Source organism: Carassius gibelio, chromosome B23 (genome assembly GCF_023724105.1).
Source record: "Carassius gibelio isolate Cgi1373 ecotype wild population from Czech Republic chromosome B23, carGib1.2-hapl.c, whole genome shotgun sequence".
In the NCBI taxonomy this organism is placed as follows: Eukaryota; Metazoa; Chordata; class Actinopteri; order Cypriniformes; family Cyprinidae; genus Carassius; species Carassius gibelio.
Window position 1 is genome coordinate 19,353,758 of NC_068418.1, and position 19,848 is coordinate 19,373,605.

General features: G+C 37.2%; 2 protein-coding genes across 2 annotated transcripts; one reads left to right on the forward strand and one right to left on the reverse strand.

Annotated features, from left to right (window-relative positions):
• The first annotated feature begins 6,797 nt into the window (after positions 1-6,797).
• Positions 6,798-11,235, forward strand: tbpl1 (TBP-like 1). The gene is made up of 7 exons (XM_052594644.1): positions 6,798-7,053; positions 7,747-7,949; positions 9,014-9,096; positions 9,236-9,299; positions 9,379-9,482; positions 9,941-10,035; positions 10,610-11,235. Exons 2-7 carry the CDS (start codon positions 7,815-7,817, stop codon positions 10,702-10,704), a joined length of 576 nt encoding a protein of 191 aa, XP_052450604.1. The 5' UTR covers positions 6,798-7,053; positions 7,747-7,814; the 3' UTR covers positions 10,705-11,235.
• A 1,001-nt stretch (positions 11,236-12,236) lies between these two features.
• Positions 12,237-18,903, reverse strand: slc2a12 (solute carrier family 2 member 12). The gene is made up of 6 exons (XM_052594596.1): positions 18,740-18,903; positions 18,059-18,193; positions 15,656-17,047; positions 15,432-15,554; positions 14,026-14,158; positions 12,237-12,547 (listed from the first exon to the last, which is right to left on the reverse strand). The coding sequence occupies exons 2-6, from the start codon at positions 18,168-18,170 to the stop codon at positions 12,454-12,456; spliced, it is 1,854 nt and encodes a 617-aa protein (XP_052450556.1). The 5' UTR covers positions 18,171-18,193; positions 18,740-18,903; the 3' UTR covers positions 12,237-12,453.
• Between the last annotated feature and the right edge of the window lie 945 nt (positions 18,904-19,848).

Sequence of the window (19,848 nt, forward strand, 5' to 3'; positions counted from 1 at the left end):
TGAGTTTTAATAACATCCTCAGATCTAAGAGGTGAATTTTCGTGTCATCTGACCGTTATGTTCATTACGCTCTGGATCATTATGATTTCAAACGAGGGCTGCCATGGCAATGATGAAGGATTCTTTTCTAGGAATTCTTTTTCTAAAACGTTCCAGCCTTTGGCTGACTTAACACAGGCCAACATTAAAACACACACACACACAACACATAAACAAACACAGAGAGAATATTAAGGTCATACAATGGAACAAAAGCTAAAAATAACCTTTCAGAAATTAACCAAGTATTGCCAGCACTGACTACATTATAATTTGTTTTTTTTGGGGGGACAAAACTCCCAACGCACTACCCCCTGAAAACACAACACACTCTCATTACATGTGCACTTTACTGCAGTAGACAGTGATGTATGTGTCTGAGGTCAAACAGTCATTCACCGTCTTATCTGTACTGTCTCACCACCTCGGTCACTCACTGGGGTTCACAAGACCTCAGATATTTTGGTACTTTCAGTACAAAGAAAACAAAATCTTGTACAATCCCAGCAAGGGAACGCTTACACTTCATATCCTGGATGATGGTCAGGTCACTGACTGGCAACTTGTATTATGTCATGCCATACAAACCACCATTCTTTAATAGTGGTTAAAACAGAGGTTGCACACTAGGGCACATACACACTATACTGCTCAATACAGTCATAACTCTTCTTCTGACTGATTAATCACAAGCTGTACCACAAATATTTTTCACACTACATTTAACCCAACATTCAAATATAAGGCAGCACAGGGTAACTACCGCTTTACTATGGGTTCTAAAGCATAACAGTGTAAAACAAAGAAATGCTAGACTATTACAGCGAGTCATTTAGCAAATAAGTAGGAGTAGGAGTGACTCCTGCAGTCCATCCACACACATGCAGCATTAACTAGCCTAATGCGTTTTTCACTCGCAAAACTTTGCAGTGCATACGTGGCACAAACTCATGTTTAGTTCCACTGTGCAAGATGTAGAAGATTTACAAAAGGTGTCCAGCTTTGTTATTTTTTGAGCAGTTGAACTCAGAGGAGAAGCCCTCACATAAAAACACTGGAGTCTGAGTGACAGCAAAGGTCAGGGAGAGCTGTGACATCACTCACGGTTTTAGGGGCCCGACTGACGTCATGTCCTTTCTCTCCCGCTTTTTATCAGTTTATTTATCTCAAGGAGAGGATGAGAGCAAGATAGAGAGAGGCATAGAGGAGAAGAGAGAGGTGTTTGTGATGAGAGAGGCTCGTCTTTATAAACACATCTTCATTGCCTCTCTGGTTCAGTCCAAACACAGCCACAGCACCACACCCAAGCACTCCATCGCCATAGAAACCAGCTGACCTCTGACCTCCATCCTCACCTGTGCCAGCTCCTCGACCAAGCCTGAACTTCCTGTTTATGAGTATTTAACAGAAATGCCACAGAGAAGCAGGACAAATATTCCTAGTGGCATTTAGTTGAGGAGTCAATGGCATTCAAATGGCTTATAAAATAGCTTACAAATATTCAGTAGTTATTGAATGTTAAAATACTTGCTTCTATCTAAATATGGCAAGACATATATAAGTAAGCAATTCAAAGGGTGATATCCAAACACTGTAAATACTTTGGCGCTATAAAAACACTGCTCTGTTTAACTGAAAAACAACAACACTGGCTTAACCAATGGTGTGAGATGGGGGTGGTACTATCTTATTGGTCAGCCAATGGCAGAAACCTGTTTGAAAACGCATGCCTTGTCCAAATACCCACACTTGCGGACTTGGCCACTTGAGAGAGCGTGCACACGACAGTAATAAGTGTGCAAGACTGTCCCAGGTCTTAAAAACGCCGAAGTGCCCTAAACACACACATCATGTGTGTGTTTAGTGTCCTAAACACACACATCATCCACAGTATCTTGAATGCAGCTCCAGACTAGTGCAATTCGTAGCTTAGAATATCCTATCATGGATCATGTATTGAAAATAAGTCATGAGACTTTTTACAGAGATCTTGCAAGAGATTACAGAAACCTTTCCGATATTAATAAAAAAAAAATGAGATAGTTAAAATACTTTGGTAGCAAGACAAAGTTTGGCTTGTTTTATTGGTGCAAAGATAACTTAATTGTGTCATCTGTTATAGGGACTACTGAAAAAAGTGCCTCGGATTTTTTTTTTTTAATACATTGTGGGATTTAATAGAGTAAGAAGCTGATTGCTATGTAAGTGATAGAACTACATTTAAGCATTGATCTGCAAACTTGTGGTGGAAGTAAGCAGTGTGTGTCGATGGCCGTGTGTGATTTAGCTGGTAAGAATGGATGATGTAAACACATGGAAGTTCCCAGATCTGTGTTTATGGCTGAGACAGAGTCTGTTCTCTCACACTCAGATCCTACGTCTGCTCTCTTTTTATGGCTTAGTGCTGAAACACCAGACTCTCCAGCGTGCATAAATCTACTGGCTTTAAATCACTTGTAGAAAATAAACCAGTGCATAGAGCAGGTGTGTGTGTCTCTCACTGACTGTGGTTGTCCCTCTTTCTTTTTTATATCACTTTATCTTTCTCAGTCCTGCACTCTCTTCCTGCTCTCGTTTCTGCTTTGCCAGATGTGATAAAGATGCAGAGATCTGAGAAGTCTCACTCTCTATGAGTTTACGGCACAACTCTTCACAGAGCTGGGAAGTTTTTCCATAAATTGCTTCTTTATTTACAAGCCATCAGGAAACATCACATTTTGGCTGATTTATACTGTATATATTTGCACAAAGTCAAGAAAAGAGGAAATGTAGTAGGAAATTATTAAACTTTGAATATAATTTAAAACATTAAGTGAGATTAAGGTAAACAGCACTTTTTTAAGTGACGTAGGAATGTGTCATTTATAATGATATAGAAAATGTACGCATGATAAATTATATTATTATAATGTCAAAAAGTATATATTCTAATTATTGCATTCAAAAATATTTTACATCCATAAAAATAACAACTTTCACATTCGTTGCAACCTCTAGGTCACAGTTTGAGAACCTTTTCCCATAAAAAAGAATTTGGCATAAAAAAGAATTCAATCAGTTTGGGGGAAAAGTTGGCTTAGAAATAAAATAAAATAAAATCGATCTAAATATGTGAAACCGCACTACTCCCATTCCTGTTCTGGTGGCCAGAAGAAGACCTGATTACTGGAAGTGGTTTTATGCACATTACTTCATTTATTTACCTGAAAGCCTTTGAGATAAAGCTGTAAAAACAAGGCCAAAAGCATTTTCATCTGTAAAGAAGAGAATATCTGCGATGGCTGTTCCCCAGTGCATATCATCACCCAGAATGCATTACTGCAGCGCAGCAATCCCAGTGTTTGGTTCCTGTGATTTCTGCCCAATATAAACATGTAGTAGAGGGTCATGCTCCTCCCCTCCTTGTTTACAAATCGCCCTCATTACCTCAGCAACACATCCAACAGCACAAACAATGTTTAATATGACATTGCGTTTCAGCATCTCTGTCTTCAAACTAGACAAAGAGGCGTCCAGATGCATTTGATTTTACTTTTACAAGGTTTCTAAAGGGTTCCAGGACTCACATCCTCCTGCAAGCTTACGTCGTCCAATGCCCCCCATCTAACCCCAAACACTCTCCAATGAAACTGACCCCTTCTTGACCTCCGAGCCGAGTCCTGTGCAACCTTTAACATCCTCTGTACTAGTGCAATATGCAAATGGTGCGTCATGCTGGTATTAAGCCATCGGGCTGTGTTTATGCTGTTTGGCAGAATAGATAATGGCGATAGCACTTCCTTTTTCTGACCTCCAGAGCGGTAAACAAGAATGATGGTTCTGGAATCGACTGGAGTAAAAGCAATGGCTATTTTTCCCCCCATCCAAAAGATTAGCGGATAGGAGAACAGAAGATCCGAGAGGATCTTGGTGGTCGGGGCCGGGGCAGGGCTCATGGAGGAGCAAGGGAGTGATGGAGAACGTGTTTACTCTGCCTGTACTGTCTGTTTATGTATCTTCTATCTTAATGAACAACGTATTATTTCTCTCAGGAAGAGAGTTTCAATGATGCTAAGGTCTATTTTATAGTCTATAAACACACTTAAGTCTCTGAAGTTGCAGTGTGGCAGGGGGCGTGTCAGACGCCGCTTGTGGTCTGACACTGCGCTAACCTGCTTTAAATCTCTAGCTTTATAGTAAACAGCTCTGGACATCTCTACAGGGCTTTCCACACACAATTTATTTTATTTACTTCAGTATATTTCTGCCAGAGAGGCTCTTGAGATTTCACAAAGCCTTTCTAGTAACCAAGGAGGAACCAAATAACAGCACTGAATCACTCTGAAACTATTGTGCTGTTTTGCTTGGGAAAAGTCCAGTTTGGACAGAGAGTCAAGGGTCGTAGAGTGCAACAGAGTTCAGGCGAGCCCAAATTAGTAAAATCAGAATGGCTCTGTAAATGCTTTGGAATGTAAAATTAGGTACTGAGGAAAGTAAAATTGCATTTGGGGTTTTATCAACATTTAAAGGAATAGTTCACTTAAAAATGAAAATGTACTCTGCACTACATCACTTGCTCACCAATGGATCCTCTGCAGTGAATGGGTGCCGTCAGAATGAGTCCAAACAGCTGATAAAAAAACATCACGACAAAATCTGAGCACATGGTCCATGATAGCGCTTCCTCAAAAAGTCCCCGCTGTATTGTCCTCCCACATCAAAATCCACTGACACATTTGTTTAGAACTGTTTCCAATTGTAAACATTGCTTTTTCTGTGTATATTTCTCTCCTGATTCAGACAAGACAAAATTTCACTAGAGATATCGTTTTTTTGTTGTTGTTGTTGTTTGTTTGTTTGTTTGTTTTTTAAGCTGGAAACAGTGGTTTGAAGTTTAAAATGCCTGAAAGGGATAGTTTTTTTTGACTCATCCTCATATTAGTACCTGTAAAAGATAATTTCTTATGTTGCACACAAAATAGGATATTTTGAAGAATTTTGAAGGACCAAACAGTTGTCCACAGGAACCATCAACTGTTTGATTACTAGCATTCTTCAAAATATCTTCTGTTATGATCAACATAAGAAAGAAACTCATACAGGTTTGAAACAACATGAGGTTGAGTAAACAATGACACAATTTTCATTTTTAGGTGAACTATCCCTTTAATGGTGGATTTGTTTCTTATAAACAAACACCTTTTCACTAGATGTTAAATGATGGACTTTTAAGGCACTGGGCATTAACTGCGAGGATCCAATGGTGAGCAAGTGATTAAATGCTAAACTTCTTTAATCATCATTGATTCTGTTATCACCCGTTTATCACTGTGAATATGCTTTGAAATAATCTGTATTGTTTTAAACACTATCAAAATGAAGGTAACTTGACTTTCGTCCAAGGACTTTACTGTTAGTATCATATCAAATAAATTAGATTTATCTGAGGCTGGTTCAGCACATTATCTAGGTGTCACGAGTTCATTCATTAAAAGTGCTGAAGGTCCATTCAGGCAGCTGAAGACCCTCAGTTATATCCTTGTCTCCTAGTCATGCCAGAGTGGCTACTTCAATTTTGCTGTCACCTTTCCAGAAACCGCAAAACCGCTAACAATGCTTTCTGTCCAGATGTGTCCACTTTGGACAAAAGCTGCTGACCCCATTAAACCTGGACCTGAGACAGGACAAAATAAACACAGCCATGGAAAGTGGTGAATAATATGTCAGAAAAAAGTGTGTCGGACACAATGCAGTGCTGGACGATACTATCAGACAGATGGCCAATGTACAATTTTTACTAAGTATAAGGGAGATTGTTAGGGCAATTGTTTAAGTGTCAAGTAATTACTTTGGATTAACTAGTTCAACATGTTCAGAGATATTCACTTCTGCTAGGAGTGCAAACTCCTGTTTCCTTCATTTTCTTACAAAATGTGTTTCTCCTTGTCAATCACTTGATTGGTTCAACATGTTTTAACAACTTAGGGCACGAAAGATGTGTAAAATATTTAATATACCCATTAACAAATATCATTTACATCAGTGGACGCATTAAATCATACTTCACTTCAAACTGATAGTCAGTTTCGTCTAGCAAACTCTCAACATAGTCTGCATATGTGTCCATATTTCATAGTATGTTGCCTATCTTCACATAATAAATGCAGCAGCCCTTTTGTTGGTCTAGAGTAATTTTAATAAAAATTTAAATCCCAGTGACATGGAATTCATGTATCAAGATTGTGACAATACGCACAGTGAGTTAAAATAATTTAAAAAGAAAAAGAAAAAATTAGAAGACTCACTTGTGTTAAAAAAAGAAATAAATACTATATATATATATATATATACACATATGTATGTATGTATTTATATGTATATCTATATGTATACGTATAATTTAATTATGGGCAAAAAATGGTGACAAAACATGAAACATTATTTAAAAAGTCTTATAGAAATAAAAATAGTTTTTTTTTGTAATTTTTTTAAGGATTCATAGTTATTTTCTATCTATTTTAGTCTATCTTCTAATTCAATGCATTGGAATTTACGTGACATTTTTTGCAGAAATGTTGCTATTTTAACAAATAGCAGGTAAAGTTATGGGACATATTTGGCCCATGAGAGGCGTATTTTAACAATCTGATTATTAAATTCAATATCAGGATCAAGTTGGCACTAGTAAAGATGGCCAAAAGATGGCACTAGTAGTCTGTCAGTTATGAAGGTAAATGTTTATACTACATAGGTCAAATGTGTGGCTGGTTTTCTCCCATCCGTGTGAGGGCGCTGTGGCGTGTTTGAACGGACAGTTTCTCATCTCGCGCAGGAACTGAGGCATCCTTGACAACAGTCGCCGGTTGTCTGTTGTTTGTGTGTTGACGCTTTTGTTTAATTTTGGTTTCTCGACGACCGTTAATTTTATTCATATATATTTTTAAACATTTAAACATTCGTTTTAAGATAATTTCGCCACGTTTTTTAATAATACGACTCTCTCGTACGCACCGTTTGACGCCCATATCAGCCAAGGTAGTTATTATGTCAGTCAAGTTTATTAAGTCGGTGTGTTTGCCATACATTTAGTTATTAACTAAACCTGTCTCTGTTGTTTAAACTAATGTATGGTCCCTTTTGCATGCATATTGATATTTATTTCTAACGGTGCATCTCTGTTATTTAGTGTTTGAGCTGAAAAAGCTAGCATGCAGGTTTAATGTTGTTGCCTCCTGCTGATGCCTGTGTTGCTTATATTTGTGATGAAATATAATATTTTACAATGAAATGTGAATTAATTTGTTAGGAGTTGCTGCGTTATTGTTTTGTCATTTGATCTGTTTAAAATGTGTGCCAGGGCTTTGTAGACAATGTTTGTAAATAATGGCTGCTCTGGTATTTCAAGTAACGTAACGTTAACCTGCGAGCTATTTCATTTTAGTACATAAAAGTGGTCACTTTTACAAATGCTTTTATTCAAAGTGACTAAGAGTGCATTTATTACAGGGATCGTTCCCAAATGAAAAGTTTGGGGTTAAGTGCCTTTGTTTGAAGCACAAGGGTCATAGTTAATGAATCACAACCTATTGTGGGTATTAAACATAGATACCACTTGGTTACTAGTCATTAAAATTATAACCAAGTTTTAACTAACATCAACAGTATGTAACGTAAAACCATGACCTGGAGTACCTGGATTTTTTTTTTTTACTTTTTTGTTTTTTGCAGGTTTTGTTATGTGACGTGAAATGCATCTGTAAAAGGGTTGTCAAGCTTAAAACATCTACAGTGGCTCCATGGAACCCAGTAATGATGTGGCGCTTGATATCATCGTTAGCAATGTCGTATCTGTCTTCAGAACCAGGTGCCATCTAAACCTGCGTACCATTGGCCTAGAGGGGACTAATGTCATCTACAAGCCTGAAATGGGAGTAAGTCTAGACAGTTAGACCTGTGGAGATGAGTTGTTATACTTAAGCACCTATATTCTGGATTTGCATATGTTAGTATGGAAAGATCTGAAACTGTATTATTATGACCTTAAACTAATTTTTTCATCACTCAAATCATGAATAGGTGTTCTCAAAACCTACTTACCAAAATGTGTCATGTGTAAATGCAATCTAAAACACTTTTGTGTGATTTTTCTTTAAATGCAATTTAAAGTTATTAACTTTCGAGCTAATTTTGGTTGATAATTGTTATTACAGTAGGTAACAGAGTTGAATTGTTAAGCCTGATGAATGTGGCTAACATATGTGACCCTGGACCACAAAACAAGTCATAAGGGTCAGTTTATTGAAATAAAGATTTATACATCATCTAAAAGTTGAATAAATAAATAACCTTTTTATTGATGTATAGTTTGTTAGAATAGGACAATATTTGGCAAAGATACAGTTATTTGAAAATCTGGAATCTGATGGTGCAAAAAATATATATATTGAGAAAATCAACTTTAAAGTTGTCCAGTGAAGTTTTTATCAATGCATATTAATAATCAAATTTAAGGTTTAATATATTTATGGTATGAAATTTACAAAATATCTTCATGAAACACTATCTTTACTTAACATCCAAATGATCTTTGGCATAAAAGAAAAATTGATAATGTTGACCCATATAATGTATTTCTACAAGTATATCCATGCTACTAATGACTAGTTTTGTGGTCCAGGGTCACATATTTGGGAAACAAAATGAGAAGATTTAATGTAGAAAGGGTCCAATTGATGTTTATTTTTTGAAGACTTGCAACTTTTCCTGCTATGTCAGTTGTGTTACTTAACATGTCTAGTGATTTTATTACAAAACATGCATTTTGTCCCTTACGGCTTAAAAATAATGTAATGGGACACCAACATGTGCACAATTCATGGAAAGTGCCATCATGTTTTCACCTTTTGCTGAAAATCATGAGTATCAGCAGTATTAATCAGTATATGGCCAATCATTAATGCATGTTGTTGCTTATGTTCTGCGGATGTTTCTCCAGAAAGTCCTGATGAAGCTGCGGAAGCCACGGATCACTGCCTCTATATGGTCATCAGGGAAAATTATTTGCACTGGAGCAACAAGGTCTTACTAAAATCTCCTTTTCAATTCTCAGAATACTAATAAGCCAAGAGTTGTTTGTGCTACTGAAATGATCAATTTCTTCTAAAAGCCTATCTTTTTTTCTCTCTGGTGCTTTTCATGAATGTTTATTTTTGTTTAGTGAGGAAGAAGCCAAACTAGGTGCTCGGCGGTTGGCCCGCTGCCTGCAGAAGATTGGATTCAAGGTGTCTATATTGATTAAAAGCTACTGTAAACAGCTTTGTAGAACTTCTGAATGATGTTTTATTGTTCTCTCATCTGCAGGTGAGGTTCTCGGACTTTAAGGTTGTCAATGTGTTGGCGGTGTGCTCCTTGCCTTTTCAAATCCGTCTCATTGAGTTCACTAAGAATAACCGACCAATTGCCAGGTAAGAGATTATATTTGCTCTCATGGTGTTCTCAAAAACTCATTTCAAAATACCCATGCAATTTAATAGTATGTGCATTTGTGTTGTGGATGTCTAGTTTTAATGAAAGCAATTAAGAGACAGTGGAGTGGCTTTGCAAACAAACAATTTGTGATCATGCTTGTTTACATTTGGTATTAACATCCGTTTTGGGCCAATTTGACAACTGGTCAGAGCTAAATACAAGTTTAACAGTTAGTGATGGTTGTAGCAATGAAATCCAGTCACAAGTGGTCACAGGAGGCACATTTGAGATGCATGTTAATACCAGCTGTGAACAGAAATGTGACCACTTGTGATCGGGATAGCCAGACACCAGAGGAACCTTGAGGGTCTAAAAAGGGGTACAGTGCTCTCTAGTGGTGCAATACAGCTGGATTGCAGGTCTCATCAGTATATTTGTGTCTGTGTATTTTTAGCTATGAACCTGAGCTCCATCCTGCTGCGACATACAGAATTAAAAACCTCAGGAGTACAGTGCAGGTGTTTTCCACAGGCAATATCACTGTTACAGGTAAACCATGTATGAAATCTTCCAATAAAAAAAAAAAAAGTTATTTAAGTGCTTGCCTCCATAGAGCTCATACAGATTGAAACATTAGTAAGAATTCTGGATATGAACAAATATAATGTAGTAAGCTACAATGATGCTCTGGAATCTTTTTATTTGTTTAAAATGTTTTTATTCATCAGTGAAATTAATTCATATATGTCTTCGTGTTCTTATATGTGCAGAAAATATTAAATAATGTTGCATATTTTACTTAAATTTAGAATAGATAAAACATTTCAGCTAATTGTTTCTAGGTCTGATTAAAAAAAAAACTATATATATATATATATATATATATATATATATATATATATATATAATTACTATTTTTGCATGGTTCGAGTTGGATCATAATTTTATATTTAAACGTAAACATATTTAAGAATATTTTCATGATTTCTGCATGAAATCATTTTCAATATAACCATGAATAATTAATGCAATCCACTGTTTAGCACATGCTTTTTGTGAAAAACGAAAAGCTGAACTAATGCTAGATCTTATCATATCAATGACTGTCTTTCCCTCTCTCTAGGACCAAATGTGCAGAGCGTGGCGTCTGCGGTGGAGCAGATTTATCCTCTGCTGTTTGAGTGTCAGAAAACAGTCATAAACCACACACACATGTAGGCACCAGTTTGAAATGAAAAGCACCTTATTATTGAATGTTTAAGGCTTGTAACTGTTGTACTGTATGTGTTTCCGAGGCAGCTTTTGCCATTTCACGTCCAAGCAGGTCTGGGTCGTGTGTTTTCAGAGTCATGCCTTTGAACTTTCAGACCCCACGTTGATTAATGACGACCTCTTAAAACTCAGAAGAGGACCATTAGTGCATTGACATTGTGTTGCTGACATTGTGTGGTATACACACTTGAATTAACTGTATTATATAATGCATGGACACCAAAGTAAAACCCTGGACAAAACATCTTGGAAATTTTAGCTAATTTGATTCTAGTAACATTTTTGGAGCTCTTTTATTAATACTATAAATCAGAAGCAAGAAGTTAAAGGGCAAACACTTCACATTTAAACAGCAGGTGATGTATATCTGGTGTAGACTGTGGACTGTGAACACTCTTGACATAAACATATGTTTATGTAGTATATGAAAACTTTTGTATTTTATAATAAACTAAAATAAAATAATCCCTATATTAAGTCATTGCATCTGTGTCTGTACAGAAGGAATACCCCAGCATTACTCATATTTAGGCCCATATCATTTAAAGTACTGCATGTCCACTGCCTCACTTAATAGTTTTGTTTAATTTGACTATTCTTGTATCTTCATGTTTAAATTCATTTAACATTTAAATTTAATCTAAACAAACAAGTTTAGTCTATTCATATTTTAACTATAAGCAAATTAGTCACAATGGGCCATTTGAAATGCGGTTATAAACAAAGTAATTAAAAAAAATCTGTATTTTTTCAGAGGACTGCGTTTTCAATGTGTGGGTTATATTGCGAAACTTTAACCATAAATGTATTTTTGGCTCTCTTCTGTGACATATCGCTGTAGCCCCTTCAGTAAAAATTAATGTTTTTGCCACAAGTAAACCTCTCATCTTTTCCTCTTTACTAAATACAGTGCGGGAAAATTACAATTACATGTTTATGAATACATTTACATAATTCACTGGATAACTGGGGGAAAAAATCTATAGAAAAGCATATTGCTACAATCTTAACTATATTTACATGAATTTTATTTTGGTTTTATAATTATCAAATGTATTTTCTAATTATGTAAAAAAAAATATGTAAAACATTTGTTTTTAAATCAAAACAACTTAGTGATGGTGCAAGAAAAAGAAATTAGATTTTTTTTTACTATAATCATATATATTTTTGAATGAACAAAATTACAGTTTGTAATATTCCATACCATGCTGATTTGCAGTTAACCTGATTACATGATGGCATCTCTTGCCAGAGAGACACCTTCACGCGTTGTCTATATTAGTGCTCTGCACACAAACACTGACGTGGCTGGGCCACAGAACTTGGCTTTGACTTGTCATGGCATGATTATGGTCATGATTGCACAATTTCCAAATTGTTTTTATAACGTTAACCTGTAAATTCTCCATATAAATCTCAATTAATACCAAAACTACTTAAAAAAGAATACAAATCAATCAGATGGACATACAAACTCTTCTCAACTGACCCATCATGCCATGGGAAGGTTTATAAAGCTAAATTATAGCCACGACAACATCAGTCAGTTATATCTCTTCAATACTTTGAAAAGTGCAGTCACAGGTTTGTCTGTCCTGTAAGTTGCCAGATGGAAGAACAATCCAAGATGCCAAGAACAAACCATTGTTTGCAATACCCTTGTGCTCTTCCACTCTTCATCTAGGCAATAAGTCAAACAGTTGTGAGGGCTTTTTCCTCCTGTGGAGTCTGTGCTGGAGCCTCCTGTTTTCTTCTGTCACACAGCAGTCTACTTCTCAGGTTATTCCTGCACAACAAGACACGTGTCTGATCACTGACGCATGGGGCAAGTGCCAAGTATTGTCAAATTGGGTGGGTATGAATGTTTTTGACCCTCACACCCCTATTATAATGTAATTTTCAGCTGAACTGAGTGTGTAACTGTTGTAGAACAGGGGCCCATTTCAATAAGGAAGTCCAACCAACTCGGGAGTTTAAACTTGAACTCTGAGTTGACTTACCGGATTCAGAACTGCTGAATTGTGTTAGTTCGGTTAACTGTGAGTATGTTGACTCTGAGTTTATAGCGTGCACCATGACTATGAAAAGTCATGATCAGTGGAGCTCCAAAATTACTATTCACCGTGGCAACAGCACCCGACAAAATGACATCTGTGTACTTCCAAGTCAATGTGTAACTCTCATTCTTACTGTTTCTAATTTAATAACGGTTATAATATCAGGGGTGAAAACTGTAAATTATTGAACTAATATTAATTTTAATGGTATTCCATAGCAAAGGAAAAAAGAAACAAGAATATGGCAGCAGCGAAAAAATTAAGTATAAAAACATAATTCAATCAATGTAAAGCTTTAAGCATGAAACGTTCATGGATGTAGGATAAATGACTTTATAAACATTTGGCATTAAATATCATTCAGTGTCTATTTCAATGCGCAATCCTTCATTTTCAGATGGTGCGATGGTGGGGATATGTTTATCATCAATGCATCTAACCATACTAAAAATCCTGAAGGAAATTCTGATTATTGGGTTACTCCCAGAAGGCACCTTAATAAAGGTGAAGGTCCTTTATTAAATTAGCCTAATTCAATCCAATTTCTACACCACTGACCTACAGTCCTGTGAAACTCGGATTGATGCCCAGGAAAAAAAAAATTACGGTTTATGTAAAATTCACTAAAAAGGAAAATCCCCCAGGAAACAAGACTAAATATCTTAGACCATTTTTCATCTATAGAAAATGCATCTTAACTTAAGATTTTTTTGTTATTTGTGCTTGAAACAAGAATAAAAATAAATTTTGCAGTGTGAATGAATGTATAAGCTATTTTAAACATCACTTACACTTTAAAAACGGGGAGATCACAGAAAGAAACTCTGGGTTTCCTGAAGAAAACCTGCTCCTGACCAGGTTAAGGTTACCCAGAGTTTCCCTCATTTCAGGATTAACATTCTCAGATTGCATTTAACCTCCTTTCTGAAATGGACCCCAGGTTGCTGAAAAAAACATTGTTTATCATCCCAAGTCTCTATGATATTAAGTATTTTATATGCCTAGTCTTTCCTAATTGTAAATTTGAAGGACTTTATTAGCCATATATTTTTAAGATTTAATAAATACATTAAACCTAGTGCTGTCAAACGATTAATCGCAATTAATAGCATCCAAAATAAAAGTTTTTGTTTACATAATATATGTGTGTACCATGGTACCGTGACAAAGACTATGCATATATGTGTGTGTGTGTGTGTGCACTCACTTCATGGCAAGCTCCTTAGAGATCTGTTCCAGCGATCGGCCTTTCGTCTCTGGCACAAATACAATCACAAACACCACCAACACGAAGCTCATAGCAGCATAGGAGAAGATCACTGAGGGCAGGCCGATCCTCTCTACAACCACAACACATTTCAGTAAATGACCTCTGAAAAACACTCCTTTCTGCTACAAAACCTATTTTTTGTTTATGGTTGAGTGCAAAACTCTGTAAGTCTGTGTTTTCATTCCATCTCTGCTGGAACATCCCCACAGGTGCCACATGGATGTTTGGCAGACTGCCTTTAAACACAATCCTAACTCCATCCACACTTTGCGATCAGTTTCTGAGAACAAAACACTGCTTACATTGTGTTTGGATACTGATATTGCTATCTACTTGTTTCAGTGTTATGTTATGTGTTTGCTGTTAGGTTAATGCCGTATATACTTGAGTTTTAAATTGCTTGAATGATATGGAAATTACTTGCAATACTTCCTTTGTTTACTTTAAGATAGGATGAATACGCAGCTGTGAAAGTTAGGTTCCTGGGTTTGATGCTTTGTAATCAACCACAGAGGATAACAAGAGTGAGCTGCTAGTCATCTGATATGTAATGTAAATGTATATGATAATATATGTGCCAAATAATAACACTGTATTAAGCCTATCTTTTTTTCTATCCATTACTGTGTCATGTTAATTTATTTCAAATGTATCTGTAGCGACATTTTCACAACAAATATTACAAATATTTGATAAAAAATTGTTAACCCTCTTGCTGGCCACTTGAGATCCCTGGACCTTTTTGAAAACCTTTGATTTATATCATTTTAGGCTAGCTAGAGCAAAGCTTGTAGACTATGGGAAAAACATGCTGTGTTTAATTATAATAATAATAATTAATCCACTGTTTTGCGGAGTAGAAATTGAATCAACTTATCCTTTTTACCTTGTTAGTTAATGATCTATGGTACAATTAACTGTGCTCTTGCATAACTCCTGAAGGGACATTATGGTGTCTGGCTTTTGCTTGCTTTAATGATATTCATGTCTGTAGTACAAACAGTAAGAGACAGATTTTGTATTTAGACTTAGGAATTTACCACTAACCTTAAGTTGGAGAAAACATAAAATTGATTGTAATATTTTCCTCCTAACAGTGTCAGACCAAGCACCCAGAGTACAAAAGTGTCAAATCAGCAATTGCTTACCCCATGAGAACACACAAATTACCTACTTATCTAAATAGAGACAGCCTCAATCTTCTTGGTTTTATTGGATGACCTTCAGAACCCAGATACTGATAAATACACTGACAGCATCATGCAATACTACTGGGTCACCATGATCTACTGATCTCATTGCTGTATATAACCCTTCGCTCTGTGTTTGTGTGTGTGTGTTACCTGTCAGAGTAAGGAAGGTCATCGATATGAGCAAATTTGTGGCCCAGTTGAAGGCAGAGATGACGGACACAGCCTTTCCACGGATGCCAGTCGGGAAGATCGCACTCAACACCACATGAACCACTGCAGAATGATTATTAGACAAAGGCATACATAAATTTAGTTTAAAAAAAGTTTCTTTAACAGGACATTTTTGTTTTATATGACCAGTGTCTGAATCTTACTTGGTCCCAAGCTGATGGAAAATCCAGCTACATACACCAGCAGGCTGACCAGAGAGATCCATTTCAGAGATGGTGACACTTCATTAACATGAAGAGATTGAAGTGCAACTGTGGAACTGTCTTTCTTGGAACCCTCAGCCAGTTCCATTAATGCTGTCCTATGATCAGGAGTGTCGTTTAAAACCCAGAGGTCCTTAGTGTCATTAATGCTAGTGAGGAAAGCATTTGTTTTATGCTTGTTTTGGAGTTCATGGTAAGAAGACTGGTACAAACCCAGTGGAGTGTTTGTCTGGAAATCAGTCTCTTCTCCCGTCCCAAAAACGGTGAGGTTTGCTTTATTAACGGGGCCTCTGCATAGGCTAGAAACATGTGTGTGACTTTGCATAGTCACAGCCCCCAGTGTTGCTGTTGACAATGTCATAACAACGGCACCAACACATAGTAAGGCTTTAGGCCCCACTTTGTCCACTAGAAAGACTGCAGGAATGGTCCCGCCCACTTTAACCACACCAAACCCTGTGGATGCAAGAGTCGCTGCCTCATTCCCATGGAAGCCCACGCTGCTGAGAACAGTCGACGCATACGCTAAAATGTTGGGCTGTCCTGTAGCCTGCTGCAAGAAAACTAGCGCAGCGCCAACAAGCAGCCTCTGAAGCATATTGTCACGAGAACGGAAGAGGTCCAGGAAACCGTGCTGGCGCTCCGCCCCCAATGCCATGCGTATCGCCTGAAGTTCGTCCTCCACTGGGTCTACTCCTTTGATTCCAGCACGAAGACGGACGAGAGTTGCGTGGGCCTCTTTCTCGCGCTGCTGGGCCAGCAAAAAGCGTGGACTCTGCGGCAAAAGCGGCATGATGCCAGCTTGCAGCAAAGCAGGGAACAGCACGCCACCAAACGTAAACCTCCATCCATCAGAGACCCCTGCGAATGCCCAGCTCAGTCCAAAACCCAACAGCATCCCTAAAACTACCATCAACTCATACACACACACGCACCTCCCGCGCCAGGCGGCCGGTGCCACTTCTGCCGCATAAAGACACGACGCTGTGCCTGACAGCGCAACCGCCATCCCAACAAGCATCCGCCCGACTACTAGCACCCAAAATGACACCACACACACGCTCAGAAGTGTGCCTAACACACACAGCAGCGCTGTGAGGATGATGGAGAACCGCCGTCCATAACGGTCCAGAATGGTGCCACCACCCAGGGAGAGGAGGAAGGCTCCAAACAGAAGAGAGCCAACAACTTGCTCTTGCTGCGGGCAGGAGAGAGTCAAAACGTCCCTGAGTTGAAGCAATGCACCTGATATCAGACTCATCTCATAGCCCATCATCAACCCACTCAGGCAGGCCACAGATACAGAACACAACACCAGTGCTGCACCATTGCCTACAGAGATATAGAGAGAGGAGAGTACAATCACATTTTATATTCAATTTAAAAATACATTTTTGATTTATAGATACATAAATAATATAAAATGCAATATTATATCATTACAGGATATTACATAATACATGCCATGCATGCACCATACTGAAGTATGTAAATACATTAAAATGATTCTCAAACTACTACGGTACAGTACAACCAAAATAACTAATGAATATAGAATGTTACAGTATGTAAAAAAGAAAAAAATTGCTTGATTGTGTTAACAGCAATTATTGCACACACAACCTCACATGGCTTTGGTTTCAAGGTTTGTTCCATGCTGTCCTACACTGTAAAATAAATCTTTAAAAATAAGGCACTACATTGTGTTTTATGATTAATGGAAATGTCCTCTGGAAATTACCAGTACATTTCCCTTATTAATTTTTTTTTTTTTTTTTTTTACAGAGTACAAACAATTTCACATTGAGCACTGGCAAGTGTTTGAATTGCTGTATTGCAAACCTTATAATAATCCCAGATAAATGATAAAACAGTCTGCACATGCATCACCTTTAATTAACTCCAGTATACCTTACTATATATGACGGCGTAATTACAGCATCACAGCTGTCACAAGAAATTTACCACATTAAAACCAGGGTTTACTTAAGTAATGATTGGTATTACATAACTGTTACACAACTATGATCAGGTGAACATGTTTTAGATTACATTTCTAACCAAGTTGTGAAACACACACTCACAATATATTACATTTTTGAATTATAATAATCAGAAAAAGTGTGAGTCATAATCATTACTAGTACATTTGAATTATTTGCATTTAAACTTTATAACAGAGAGAGCTTTCTAAATGTAATCCATTACCACACATGATACTGTATAAATAACAGGAAAATGTATACTATATATCAAAGATCAGTTTTAGTCAAGTTTAACTGGGTGCACAGATTTTGACATAAAAAAATATAAATACTGGAAGTTTTTGAAAGGAGTACCTACCTGATTTTGCAGATGGGCTTTTCTCTTGATATTTGTGTGTGTCCTGACTCTGTACACATGTTTTGCTCTGAGAATCAGAGGTCATTCTTATGGACTCTTCAGGTGTGTCCATGTTCTTCAAGGGTTGTTGTACAACTAGAGTAGGTGGACATTAAACAACGATTATTTAAGAATAGGTTCATAATAACCTATCAGGTGATCATGCATTTCACCAGCAATAATATCAGCAACGAAAAGATCAGAAATATGAAACACATTTGTAAACAAGGAACCTTCAGAACTCTGCTAGACCTCGACCATGACACCTCCACAACACTGAAGCAATGGCATTATACCAATAAAAAAAACATTGTCTGCTACTTAATAAGCTCATCGTTCAAACATATTTATAATAAGCATTCAAGTAACCACTAAACACCTAAAAAACGCAAACAGTTACTCCAATTAATGTAAGCTCATACTTACTAACAAAGCTACCAATGGGTACACCACAACATGCATGAAAACAACTTTATTTGCTGCTGTTAACCCATAAGTATAACAACATGTCCCAATCAGGAATGCACAGCCACTGACCATCTTGGATTTCTCAGTGCCACTGCTGTAGTCGCGGATCTGAGAACCGTTTTTAACTATTTAGACCATTCAAACAAAACCTCCGCGTTTTGGTGGCAACGTTACCTTCTTAACGTCAACAACGGAGAAGGCTGTCTATGAAATCATCGCAGCTCTTCGACTCTCTCCTCCCGGTGGCAGTAACTTATCTGTCCTTGTGTCGACACACGCACGTTCCTTGTTTTGGAAGGCACTGTGACATAAACTCCGCCTACACTGACCAATGCTAAACAGCGAGACTGAAAGTGTCAAGTAAGCAGAAGGGGTTGAAGAACTAAGCGGAACTAAGCAACTGTTACTGAGCTGTGTTCATAAATTAATATGCATTATTACAGGGAATTCATCGTCTTTCATGTTTGGCCTGAAGGAAATAATATGGTGACCAAAAGAAAAACTTTCTGTTTAGTGAAGAATACCGCGGAACATGAACATCTAGAATGTTGTCAGCTGTTGCGGTGTCTGATTCATTCAGGAGTCGAGTTCAGTTCTTTTGATTCGAATCATGGAGTCAGTTATGTTCAATGAATCATTGAACCGGTTCGGACTGAACGAGTCAAATCGGGACGACCGATTAAAAAAAGTGATTCCTTGAATACTGAGTGAGCAGACACAGTGCTCCTAACGTATTGGGAAGGTTCTTTGTAGTTTCCTTGAACGCTCTGGAAACTAGATATTGTTAGTTGAGATACTATAGTGTTTTTAAACCATATTATATTATGCTGTATATATTATAGTATTAACAACACTTTGTTAATGAAGCATACCGTACTGTAGTCACTATAGTGAATTTATTTATTTGTTTTTTTACTGCAGTAAACTGTAATATATACCCTAGGGTTGTAGAAAACGTACAATATTTGGGTAATTTGTTTATATTGCTATTGTTGTTTTATTGCCACGGCAACTATAACAGTTTAATATTGCAAGTACCATATGGTTCAAAAACATGGATTTGTTATGGTATTTAGGTCTACAATCACTGTAGATCTGCAGACCAACGCAAGAACGCACATCAAATGTTGTATATAAAACGTTCTGTAAGTATGTTTGTGACTTGAATATTGGGCAGCCGACGCATAAAAACAGTTGTCATGGACCACTCACTGAGTTAAAGAATTGGCGCATTGTTTTCTCGAACCACTTCTTTGAAACGAACTGTTCCAAAGATTCGTGGA